Source organism: Leopardus geoffroyi, chromosome B1 (assembly GCF_018350155.1).
Source record: "Leopardus geoffroyi isolate Oge1 chromosome B1, O.geoffroyi_Oge1_pat1.0, whole genome shotgun sequence".
Classification (NCBI taxonomy): Eukaryota; Metazoa; Chordata; class Mammalia; order Carnivora; family Felidae; genus Leopardus; species Leopardus geoffroyi.
The window spans coordinates 24,165,763-24,177,905 of record NC_059327.1 but is presented as its reverse complement, the minus strand read 5'-3'; the positions used below and the strand labels follow the sequence as shown (position 1 = coordinate 24,177,905).

The window sequence follows — 12,143 nt, the reverse complement described above, 5'->3', positions numbered from 1 at the left end:
GTGTTTTCTTTATTGGCCCATGGATAAATAAATACCTAGGCCAGAAGATTCTTTAGAGTTAACATAGGAAATGTTTATACATTGTGAAGCGACATACTTATTTTTCTCTAATGACATATTCTATACCATTTCCTTTTAAATATTGACTTTCAGGAAACTTAAATATAAGCTTAACATTCAACATATTAACTAGTTTTATTTTAACGATCAACCTTTTTGTTCCTTCATTCTTCTCTGTGGCTTTAATTTCATTTTTATTGTTTTTTTTTTTTTTTTTTTTTAAATTTTTTTTTTTCAACGTTTATTTATTTTTGGGACAGAGAGAGACAGAGCATGAACGGGGGAGGGGCAGAGAGAGAGGGAGACACAGAATCGGAAACAGGCTCCAGGCTCTGAGCCATCAGCCCAGAGCCTGACGCGGGGCTCGAACTCACAGACCGCGAGATCATGACCTGGCTGAAGTCGGACGCTTAACCGACTGCGCCACCCAGGCGCCCCATCATTTTTATTCTGTTTTAAGTGTTGACTCTATGTTATAAGAAATCTGATATTCTTTCTGGTAACAAGTGATATATTGGAAACTAAGTGATCACTACCTAGAAAACCTGATTAGATCAGTTAAAATAATCTGCAAATGTAATTTGTTCTAATATTTAATTGTAACATAACATGCTTTCTGTGCCAAGCCAATGTATTTATCTTATCTTCAAAATTTATATCCACCACGAGAAACAAAAAAATGAGTGGACTGGGCTAGTTCTGAGAAAAAGCATAGTATGTATTTGTAAGGTGCAATTAAATCTTTATGAGACAATCTTTCTCCTTTTAGTATCAATGCTATTTCTTTAAATAACAAAACACCAGAGGGGCAATTTATATTTTCAATAATTTCAAGTTATTCCTTTTTTGAGTTAGAATACTTTTTAACTGGAAGAACATATTTAAAATCACTAGTGATTACTATAATAGCAAGATTTTTCATTACCATATATCTCACTTTCATAGAAAGTAATATTTCTTATTGAAACCAAAGAAAAAAATACATACATATATATACACATATATATGTGTATGTGTGTGTATATATATATACACGTGCCATTGCGCTTGTATGTATTTATGTGTAATGATATGGGTCTGTGTAGGGATGTATATTTGAGCAAATAGCAATTCGTTTAATCTTAGCCCCAGAATCATATCATGGAGATTGCAGAAGGGATGAACTATTAGTTAATCGTTTGGTAAAATGTAGTGACCAAGAATTTTAAATCAATTTGATTCCTCTAGTTTCACTGGGCATATGTTTAAGAAGAACAATATGTTCAATTTTTCATAAGGGAAGCATCTTTATCAAATATAAATATACAGATTAAAGTAAAATTTGAAAAGCATTGGTCTTACTAGAATTGATATCTAAAACACATAATTGAAAAAGGTCTCTAATCACTACAATACCCACATCCCTCCTCTTCAAACTTTTTTTTTTTCAGTTAAATAAATGATAGCATGTAAGTTTTGATCCTCTTTGTTTTGACTATCACGTTTAATCATGGTTACACAGTAGCACCAAAATCAGGACAAAATACAAGTATTACAGGAGAGATCTTAAATTATATGAGCTCATTGCATGCTTCAAAGGTCTCATTTTTTGAGGAAAACAAAGTTTCCAACTGCCAAACTGGTGCGTTTTCTCCCAAAAGAAATAGAACCCAATCCACCCCAAACTAAACAAAAGATACAATAGACTGATTTTTGAATAGATAGGTTATCTACAGTTTATGGGACAGGTAGTCCATTTAAATAGAAAAAGATTGATTTTACATAAAGCAAGATAGAGTACAAAAGCACAGCTTTTGTATTTTGGTAATATTGCAATTTTACAAACATATTGCATAGTATGTGTAAGAAAATAGTTCCATTTTTCATATATCTATATATACAAGAAAACATTTACATGAAAATTACAAAACAAAATAAATGAGTAGTGGACCTGGTTTAAAGAATTGTATAAATAACGAGACACTCAAACTTGAAATTACGTATCTCCATTGTTAGCGAATGTCCTTGCACATCTTCAACCCTGTTTGGCTCTTATTTATAAATATTCAGACAAATGAGGTATTAAGACTGCAAAAACATAAATGATCACAGTTCATTATACCTCATTTCCTTTCATGTTTTTCATTGACTTTCTCAAAGAGTGGAACCGCTTCAATCAACACTTAAAAAATAGCCCTCTGGTTCTGAAAGTATTTGAAATTAATTACATCCTCCAAAGAATTTTTACCAAGCAATGAAAGTTGAAACTCCGCTGAGTAAAACCATCCGGTGCCCATTTTAGGATATAGTCTTTATATACTGGTCTTATGAGTATCAAGGAGCTTATTATGCATGTATAAAAGGTAAGTGGACTATACTAACAAAATTTTCCTTCCAAAACCACAACGGTAATTAATGATCTACAGCTCAGAATCCTGCACGGAGGATGTTTACTGCCTCATGTTATAATTATAAGCCCTCCTATTCATTTGAATAAATTAGTAGAAGCAGCAGGGTTGCAGAGCTAAATACAATAGAAATCCCAGTCTTTGGTCTTTGATATTTAGATAACTAATGAACTGCAGTATAAAACAATATGAATAACAGTGTTCAATGAGGTCATTCATTAGTTTATGATTATTTTAAAAGAATAAAAATACAATATCATTTTACTTTGTGATAATGATATTATGCAATATATGCAATACACATTACTATCATATACTACTACATAGAGAAAATACGTTCTCCAGGTATCTTTTAAATATGGTCACATGAACAATTCGAATTAGACCAAAGCTGCTGGAAGAATAAGGTAAGGCCTTACTCTTAAGTAACTCAAATGTGAATTTGGCTTTGATGGCTGTATAGAAAATTTGGCCATTAAATATCTTCAGCTCTTTTAATAATTTAATAGGATACTGACACTGTTATAAAATATAGCACTTAAGTGCATTAAACACTCTCCAGCCTTGTCCCAACTGCTGCCTCACACAGACATTCCATGCTTGCAGTGACACAATCCATGAGGAGTTTTTATTGCATCCAATGCCAGTTTTATGAAATGAGGCACAGTCCAATTGAGTAACTCAGAGGGTAGAATATGCAGCAAATTTGAATGGTTATACAAATTCAGCAACTGACTTTGGTGATCAAATTACCTTTTCTTCAGAAGACCAGTGATTTTTAGTCTGATGGGGATAAGTAGGAACAGAATGACCAATAGAGTATTAATATTTGGTAAATATCTCTATGAATTTCCTAAACAGTCATTGTTAATGAGACCCAAATATATTCTTTTTCATATATTTAATGTCAATCATAGTACTGAAGCCTGTCAACGAAGCATTATTTCTAAAAGAGACATTAGTGTCCACAAGGTAAGAGCAAGAAAGAATATAGAAAAAGGAATAAGGAGCAGGGTGCTGGAAAGATCCGCATTTTAACATTTACAACCAACATGTTAAGGTAGAGAAGATCACTAACGCTAGTTTAGACGATGCTACTGAACTCAAGATTGCTGAGTCTCTTCTTGAGTGAATCAGTGAAATTTAGAGATGAAAGTAACCAAAGGAAACTTCTAGTTGGCTGTACCACTCTCACAGGTAAGTAAACTGTGGCTGAGATAACGAGGCACATTCCTTAAGTACCTTTCTTGAGTAGATAGGGGCAGAACTAGAACTCAAACTCCAGGCTCCGTTTTCAGAGATTTGGGGGACTGAAATCTAAGATTTCCTGATTAGTGTAAAATTCGAAGTATAGATTGATCTTAAATCCTTCAATAAATAATTATGTACCAAACTATCAAGCTTGTGGTTCCTAATAAAATAAGGGGGGGGGGGATAGGACCAAGAAGTACAGGGTAGAAATTTTAGAGAGGTTGAGCAAAAGAAACAGGAAATTTGGGAGTATATTTTTTTGAGCGTGTCTCATTTAAATGTTCTAAAAGAACAAGGAATAGTGTGTCTTCTTTGCTTCTCTCCTTTCAACCTCCCCAGAATCAGAACTCAAATACTTGCTGTTCATTCATTCCCAGCTAAAAATTTTAATGCTAGGAATACTGTCAATCCCTTTCTTTCCTTTTATGCTCCCTGCCTGTGGGCCTGCCTTCCTCCCTTCTTCTCTTCCCGCCTTCTCCAGGATAAACAGAGTTTATTATCTATGTGGGACACCTTAAAGGAATTATTTTTTTCCGAGTTAAATTTAGGAAAGATAAAACCTGCATCTAAGTAAACTGCACTATATTTATATGTGTTGTCATATAAAAAATGCTATTGGAGAAATATGATAAATCTGTTTAGTCTGCAGTTAAAGAAACTCTGTAATAGGAAAGAACCAAGCCTTCATTTATGAGGAAATGAAGGACTTTTAGGAGCAATCGTCTATGCCTTCAATAGAAACTCAAACTCTGAGGCTGAGTCTATACTTAGATTTTCAGGAATCTAAAACAGCCAGCCGAGTAATTTAAACCAACCACTCAGTGTTGGATAGGAAAAGCCATCTGTATCACTATTTTTTTGTACTAAATCAAACAGATATTTTTACATCATTCAGACCTAGTCTAAATCTCTTAACATATATTTCAAATTGTGTCTATACCATTTCAGAACCTATTTGAATGTGCAATTGGACAGCCCGTCACTGGAATTGGATTTTATACCGTTTGTCTCCTCATTCTCTTTCCTTTTTTCTCCTCTTATGACATATAATTTTACATTTCAGCGGCCCTTCCACCTCCTAAAATATTTGCTCTTGGAATTAGAACATGTTAGAGCTGGAAGGAATCTCAAGAGACCATTTGACTCAGTACTTTTGTCGTATAGTTGAGTAAACTGGAGTCTGGAGATATACCCAGACTGCCTAAATCAGCTCACTGATCAGTAGAGGACAGAGCTGAGATTAGAAACAGTGCTAATTACTAATCAAAAGAATTGTTACCATTTGACTAAAAAAACTTTCTAATTGTTTTAATTGAGGGATGTTTAGAACTTGAATATGTCCAATTAATGCACAGTGTTTTCCTAAAAGGTCCGTAACACAGTGATTAGCACCCATAATTTCTCAAAACTTCTTGTGTTATATACTTCGTGTACTTGGCTAACCCAGCATGAGAATTTCTCATATTAAATTCTAATGTTTTAATTTACATAAGTTGAACTCTTACGTTATGATAGGACTTTGTAAGCAACTGCATAGTGCTTACTTCAATAGGAAATTGAGTTTTCTCTAATAACTTCTAAGCACAAGTCAAGTTCTATTGTAAAAAGTGATAAAAGTGCGCTAGCTTTCTGACTTTTTGCTGAGTACAGAATGCATTTTAGTAAAATGGAGCTTTTTCAAGCATTCAGTAGGTTAGGTTATCCAAACAAGGGTATGTATGTATTCTGGCCAAATGGTTCAGTTTGTTGCTTACATCACCTAATTTTTCCTACTTTTGCTAAATTATTCAACAGGGTCCCATCCCCACTTTGCTGCCGTGGAGGCCTGACTTTCAAAGGATCTACAGTCACAGAGCCCCGAATGAAGCTTGCACACGCTTGCCATCGGGTGCATGGGGGAAAAGGAAATTGATTGACATGTGAAAATTAAGGACTTACCTTAATCAACTCATCTTCCCATAATAGGAAAGACTTAAATACAATTTTACATTCTTGGATTCTGTAAGTTTCAAGGATTCCAGTTAAGGAGTGCTGTGAGCAACAAATCTGCATTATTCTGGAGTTATTTATTCGTGCTACTTTACAAAAATAAGCAGTGGAGAATGGAAGGAGCTAGGATTTCTGATGCCAGGGTAGCTTAACAGTCTAATAAAGGTAACCAAATGTTAAGAGCTGAAAGGAAACACAACCAAATTCCTTAAAATAGGAATGTAATGGAGTAAACACATTTTCAACATATTTGTTAACATTTATAGTTTTTACTGTTTAAGCAGGGAGTTATAATTTACTTTCGACCATCCTTAAATCTTAATCTCCAATAAAAAAGAATACATAGATATAATTCTGAAGGTTATATTCCAATGGAAAGTGAACCCATTCTCGGCATAATGCATCACATTAGTATTAATTGATTTAGAGGATATGGTTGAATTTTAGCAGTCAGAGTCAAATTTAAAGGGAGTGGAGAAAACAAAGAGTTGTACTATGAGAACCTAGTGTAAAAGATAGCAGGTGAATTAAAAAAAATAAAAATCTATGGATTCCATACCATCAGTAGATCTCTCTTAATCCTATCTTATATCGGAATAAATTAGATGTTTCGTTAAAAGCAAATACGTCACATGCAAAAGCCAAGTAAATACTATATAAGGCCATTCAGATCTGACAAATGACAGTATAATGGCATTTTGTTAATTCTGTAAAGATTATATTGCTGAGTGCTTTCAAAATTACCTAATGTACAAAATTCTAGACTTAGTAGACAAAGAGTAACAACACACTGAATTCAAAGAAACAAATAAAACTCAAGGTGGGGTTCTGTCTTGTTTTGTTTCGTTTTGTTAAAAATCATGTATCGAATTTAATTTTTAGTAAAGCAAGCATTATACAATGCTTCAAAATTTTAAAATTCGGGGATAAAAGTTTATATCCAAAAAGATGATTGGAAAATTGTGCTTTCAGACTGTCGAATTAGTTTTCTGACAGGGTCAACCATCTCATCTTGCCATTGGATACTGAGAATTTCATCTATGTAATGTGTATGTGTGCAGTTCATATCCAGGTCCTGCAAAAATCTAAAACTGTGTGCTTCACTTCACGTAGCAAAGGCACCTATGTTTTTCTCCCTTTTGAGCAAAAGTTATGATCCAGTTTTCCCGCGGAAGGTGATTTTTTTCCACTGTTCTGTCACCCACACTCTCTGCGTTGAGCAGTACAGTAAATCACAAGAGAAGGTGGCAGCGAATCCCTGCTTGCATGGGAACAAGTTGCTCTGTGGACCATTCGAAGAAGCTCTGGACTGATCACAAGGGAAACCGAGCAGAACTGTGAAGCAGACGGACGGGAACAAAAGGCTATTCTGGTGTGAGGAGAAATCAGTCACTTCAGCTCCACAAGCAGATGCTGCTACTGGACTGACAAGTGGAACCTAGTCCCGCTGGAGAAAGGTAAAGTTTGCCATTGGGGCAGACACACAGTTCGTACACTGCCTGCCGAGAATTCGAGGAGCTGGGTGAAGACGATGAGAAAGAGCCGGTCGGTAGATTCCCCAGCCGGATTTTCTCTGCGTTCAAAAAGATCTAGGGGGAAATGAAAGTGCATTTCAATTCATTTTAGCATTCTACGTTCCTCGGAGCTTTACAACAGGGTCTAATAAGAAAGACCAAACAACAAACAATGCTATTGGTTTTAGCTGCCACGCTTTGTTGAACAAACAAATTACATTCCGAAGGCACAGCCCAAAAGCTCGGCAGCTCTCTCCTCCTTTGAGACGTGGTGCTTTCTGACAGAAAGCCCTCGATCTGAAAAGCAATACTGCACAATCTGCTTAAGGGGCCAACCCACTTATTCAAACACCACAGAAAATTAATGAGTTTGACAGAGTCTCTCCCTTTCAACTTCTCAATCGTGCCTGGTCTAAAGAATATACAAAGAAATAAGGATGTGCATGGAGAGGGCGTTACTGAAAGGATGGACAGTTAATAATTAAAGAAAAAAATACTCTCTGGCCTGATGTTTCAAAAGTCATAAAATCGTGTTGACAGAGAGTCCGAAGGAAATATACCAAGTAGATAATTCACACTATTAACAACAATTATTAGATACAATCAGGTTTGAAATTTCCATGAAATGTACTACTTGTATGCCACACTTCCTTTGCTGTATTTTCTAAGTTGCAAAATTACTTCACTTATTCCAAACATGGACTTGCCACGTTGAGGGACAGTGATCACGTGGTTTTGACATGCAGGGGGAAAGTTTCAAAGAAAGAAAAGCTGAGTCATGAATTTGAATGAGCAAAGAAACCACTTTCTGGAGCTATTTCTTCATTCCATTGTTAGGTAGCTAATTACTGCCTACAGGCGTCTCTAAATTGACAGGAGAGTCTGAGATTACTCCATTTCCCACATATTTGCTCTCCTCCAAGTCCTATTTGTTTCTCACCGGAAATCCTAGGATAGCCCCCTAACTGGCCTGCCAGCTGCCATTCTTGTCCTCTTAGAGCCTATTTTACATCATCTTGCTTAGTGAACTTCTAAAAACTACAGATCAGGTCTTGTCCCCCGCCCCTGCTCAAAATTCCCTGATGGCCTCCCACCACATTTATCATGAATATGGATTCCTCCCCAAGACTCAGGAGCCCTCCAAGATCTGGCCTCTCTCTAACACCATTTCTGGTCACTGTCTTTGCTCCAGCATTTGCATTTTCTCCAACATATCAAAAGAACTCTGGCCTCAGGTCTTGTTTACTCCCTATTTCCTCAGCCTGGAATACTTTTTTGCTCCAGATATTTACAAGTGGGGTTAGCTATTCACGGGCTGGTTAGAAAACGGGTAGGAGGGTGATTTCTGCTTTTTGCCTTTTTTGGGTATTTATTACTATTTTTAAGTATGTATGTATTTAAGTTCAAGTTAATTAACAACTACTGTAGTATTAGTTTCAAGAGTCTAAATTGAGATTCATCACTTACATATAACACCCAGTGCTCATCCCAATAAGTCCCCTCCTTAATGCCCATCACCCATTTAGCCCATCCCCTCCCACCTCCCCTCCAGCAACCCTCAGTTAGTTCTCTGCATTTAAGAGTCTCTTATGGTTTTTATCTTACTTTTCTTATTTATCTTATCACTGTTTTTGTCTTGTTTTTCCTTCCCTTCCCCTATGTTCATTTGTTTTGTTTCTTAAACCCCACCTAGGAGTGAAATCATAATTTGTCTTTCTCTGACTGACTTGTTCTGCTTAGTTTTTATTATGTTTTAATAGCCAACTCCTTTATGTTTTATTTTTTAATTAAAACATTGAAACGCAGGAATCTATCGCATGCTGCAAATAAGACAGAAAAAGAGTTCATATACCAGAGACATGTATATTATAGATTACTTTAGATGTGGTCAGATCTCCGCTAAAAGGTCACCTATAAAAGGATTTTTTTAACCACTCCATGAAAATAACACTAATCCATTAATCTTTCTTTGACAGCTTTACTTTTCTCTATAGTACCAGTCCCTTCCTAACATTATACTAAGTGTGCATTCCTTCATTGTTTGCTTCTCTTACTTGCAAGGTCCATCTACAGCTGTCTTTGGTTCACAGCTGCAGAACAGTGCATAAAATTGTGCCACTGCTTGGTGCATGAAATCGTGTTCTTCCTTCGCCAGTAGGCATGTCTCTCCCCTCTAGGGTACAAGTGTCACCCTCCAGCAAAGCCCAGTGCATTCACTTCACCCTCCATAGAAAAGGTTCTCCTCATTGGTTCTCCCATAGACACGTATTATTATATTTTATTTTGTTCCTTAGTTGATGTTATTTTACAGTCCTATTTATATCTGCCTTTATATACTAAATTATATCCTCCTTGAAGATAGAATCATACCTGAAATTTTTTATAACTTCGCAGTATTTGACTCTGCAACATACAGTTTCCACATAATATATAAATGGTGGTGGAATAAATGAGTAGATCGGAAAGCATAGGGATGACTGAATTCACCAACAACATTCGAGTTAAAGTGTCATTAAAACTTTCATTTGTAGGTGTCAAATACTGAAATTTATCACCCCATAATTACTTCTTTAAGGGTTACATAATTACTGCTGTGCTCCCGTTCTCATTTCTTTAAGGAGACTTTTTTTTTTTGCCTGATAGGAAAGTTAAAAGCTCCTTTTCCAGAAGGAAAAGGCATATTTTGGGGTAGAGAGGCTGGGCCTCCTTTCTCCTGGCTCTGTGTCCCCTTGTTGAGCGACATGAGTGGCTGTACCACCAACTATTGACATAGTCTGGGCTCTTTAGCTCGCTTCTCCCCAGGTACCGAGGGATGACTTCTCTACTGGATGGGTTTAAGAGAGGAACTGGGCTCGCACTTTCCTCACTTCGTCTTAGAAACTAGCATGCTCTCAGAAAGCGGAAATTTCAGCTTTGCCAGAAACATGTTACCGGGCGAGCTCTGGGACAGCCGGTTTTAGGTCTGCATGTTTGCAGAGGCGTTGGCTCCGAGGAAACACCAGCAGCTGGTATTTCGTCCAGAGAACCACGGACAAATAAACAAGACGATGGAGGGTGGAAATGGAAAGCTAACGAACGTGGGCTGAAGAGGCTCCTGTGGGATGGGACCGGAAGATACTGTGAGTGGTTCATTTATTAGTAAGCACAGAAATCCACGTGGCTGGTTAGCCCTGGCAGTTTGGCGCAGCTTTGCTGACACGGTTTCTACAGCTATGGAGCCCCGCTCGTTTCTACAGCTACGGAACTGGTCATCCCCCTGCCCCTGCGTGCAGCCTGAGGGAACAGCTGTGGAGAGTGGCGGTTTCTGTACAGGCAGGGCGTGCAGGTGGCAGCTGTGGACACAAGCACAGCTGTGGAGGCCTCAACCATTTGGCCTGATGTGAGCAGAGCAGCAAACCAACCCCCCCGCCCCCCATGTTCTCCAATCTCTACTCTTGACAGCTTGTCGTCAGAGGACAACACTTAATTCCGTGAACTTCTGAGATTCAGACTGTACCCTCACCCGTTTAGGGGACGTATAGTTTATTAATAACTTTAAATGCGTGGGGCTTTTGGAAATGATATTGTCTTGGCTTGAGATAGAAAAAAATAAATCGGGAGGTAAAAAGAGGTGTTTCACGTCGACCCTTTCCAGCCCAGCTTTGCCAGGTTTCCGCAGCATGTTTGTGAGACCCTCAGGGACCTCGGGAACAAGTCCCTGCGCACCTGGAAAACTCCTTGCTGCCTGCTGGCCACCGTGAGTTTTCTTTAAAAAAAATTTTTTTTTAACGTTTATTTATTTTTGAGACAGAGAGAGACAGAGCATGAACTGGAGAGGGGCAGAGAGAGAGGGAGACACAGAATCCGAAACAGGCTCCAGGCTCTGAGCTGTCAGCACAGAGCCCGACGCAGGGCTTGAACTCACGGACCGCGAGATCGTGACCTGAGCCGAAGTCAGACGCTTAACCGACGAAGCCACCCAGGCGCCCCTAGTTTTCTTGCAGAGCAAAGCACCAGCTAAGAGGCAAGCGAGTCCCGGGCAAACCAGCTTGGGCCAAGACGGAGCCCAGTACTGAACTTTCACCGACTTTCCCCCCTCATTATGATACTAAAAATCATGCCCAGGGGTGGAGATTTAACGTGTTAATTAAACACGAGCAACACTTGAAGAAGCAGGACCCTTAAGCGCACAGGTGCTTCCACTCCACCCTCTTTCCACCTGCTTCTTTAAAATATTCTCTCTGACCTCTCCTCGGAGAGTCAGCCTGGCCATTGCTTCGTTTGTGCCGCCTCCCTGGTGCTCCAGCCTCAGGAGCATGTGCTTTTTCATCTCGGGTCGGCCCGATTTCCACCATTGCGGGACCCAAGGACCCGAGTGTATCTGTGGACCAGGAAGGGGCCCTAAGAGGAGACGCGACCCAGTAGAACTAGGGACGCTAGACCCGGCCCAACGCCCACGACTGAAGGGCCGCCAGGCCTCTCTGGTCGGGGACGGGTGGGTCTCCAGCCTCCCCTTTTCCTCACTGCCCCTCAGGCAATGCTCTGGCCCCATCCCTTCACTCCTATCAGGATTTTCTTTTCTATCTTCTCTTAGCAGTTTTGTTTGCTCCCTTGTTTTCCTTCAACAGAAGGACGTAATCTCAGTGACGGGACTGCACCAGGGCTCCGCTCCTCGCAGGTGGCAGGGACCTGTCCCAGGCCCTGCAGGTGCAGCCGGCCTGGGCCTTCAGAAGGTAGTTGACGCCACCCACAGACTTGGAGCATTTGAAGCCTCCCACCGGAGCAGGAGCCCCCTGGTTCTTATCTTTGCTACCAGCACCTTTGGAAAAAGGGACTCCCATTTAGGTCCCTTTGAGCGGTGATTTTGGGAGATTCCCTCCAGGACCGATCAACCTGGTAAGGGGCTAGAGTTCCTGGGCTAGAGTTAGAGTCCGCTTCTGGGCTTCCTTTTCTTTGTCCCTCT

General features: G+C 39.1%; 1 protein-coding gene across 4 annotated transcripts in view; it reads right to left on the bottom strand.

Moving 5' to 3' along the window:
- Window positions 1-5,745: 5,745 nt before the first annotated feature.
- The window catches only part of SGCZ (sarcoglycan zeta), a 1,098,717-nt gene continuing 1,092,319 nt past the window's right edge, over window positions 5,746-12,143 (bottom strand). For all 4 annotated transcript variants that reach the window (XM_045455204.1, XM_045455211.1, XM_045455230.1 and 1 more), the window contains exon 8: window positions 5,746-7,276. In XM_045455204.1, the coding sequence (XP_045311160.1) occupies window positions 7,082-7,276 (195 nt within the window). In that variant the 3' untranslated portion in view covers window positions 5,746-7,081. The remainder of the gene's footprint in view (window positions 7,277-12,143) is intronic.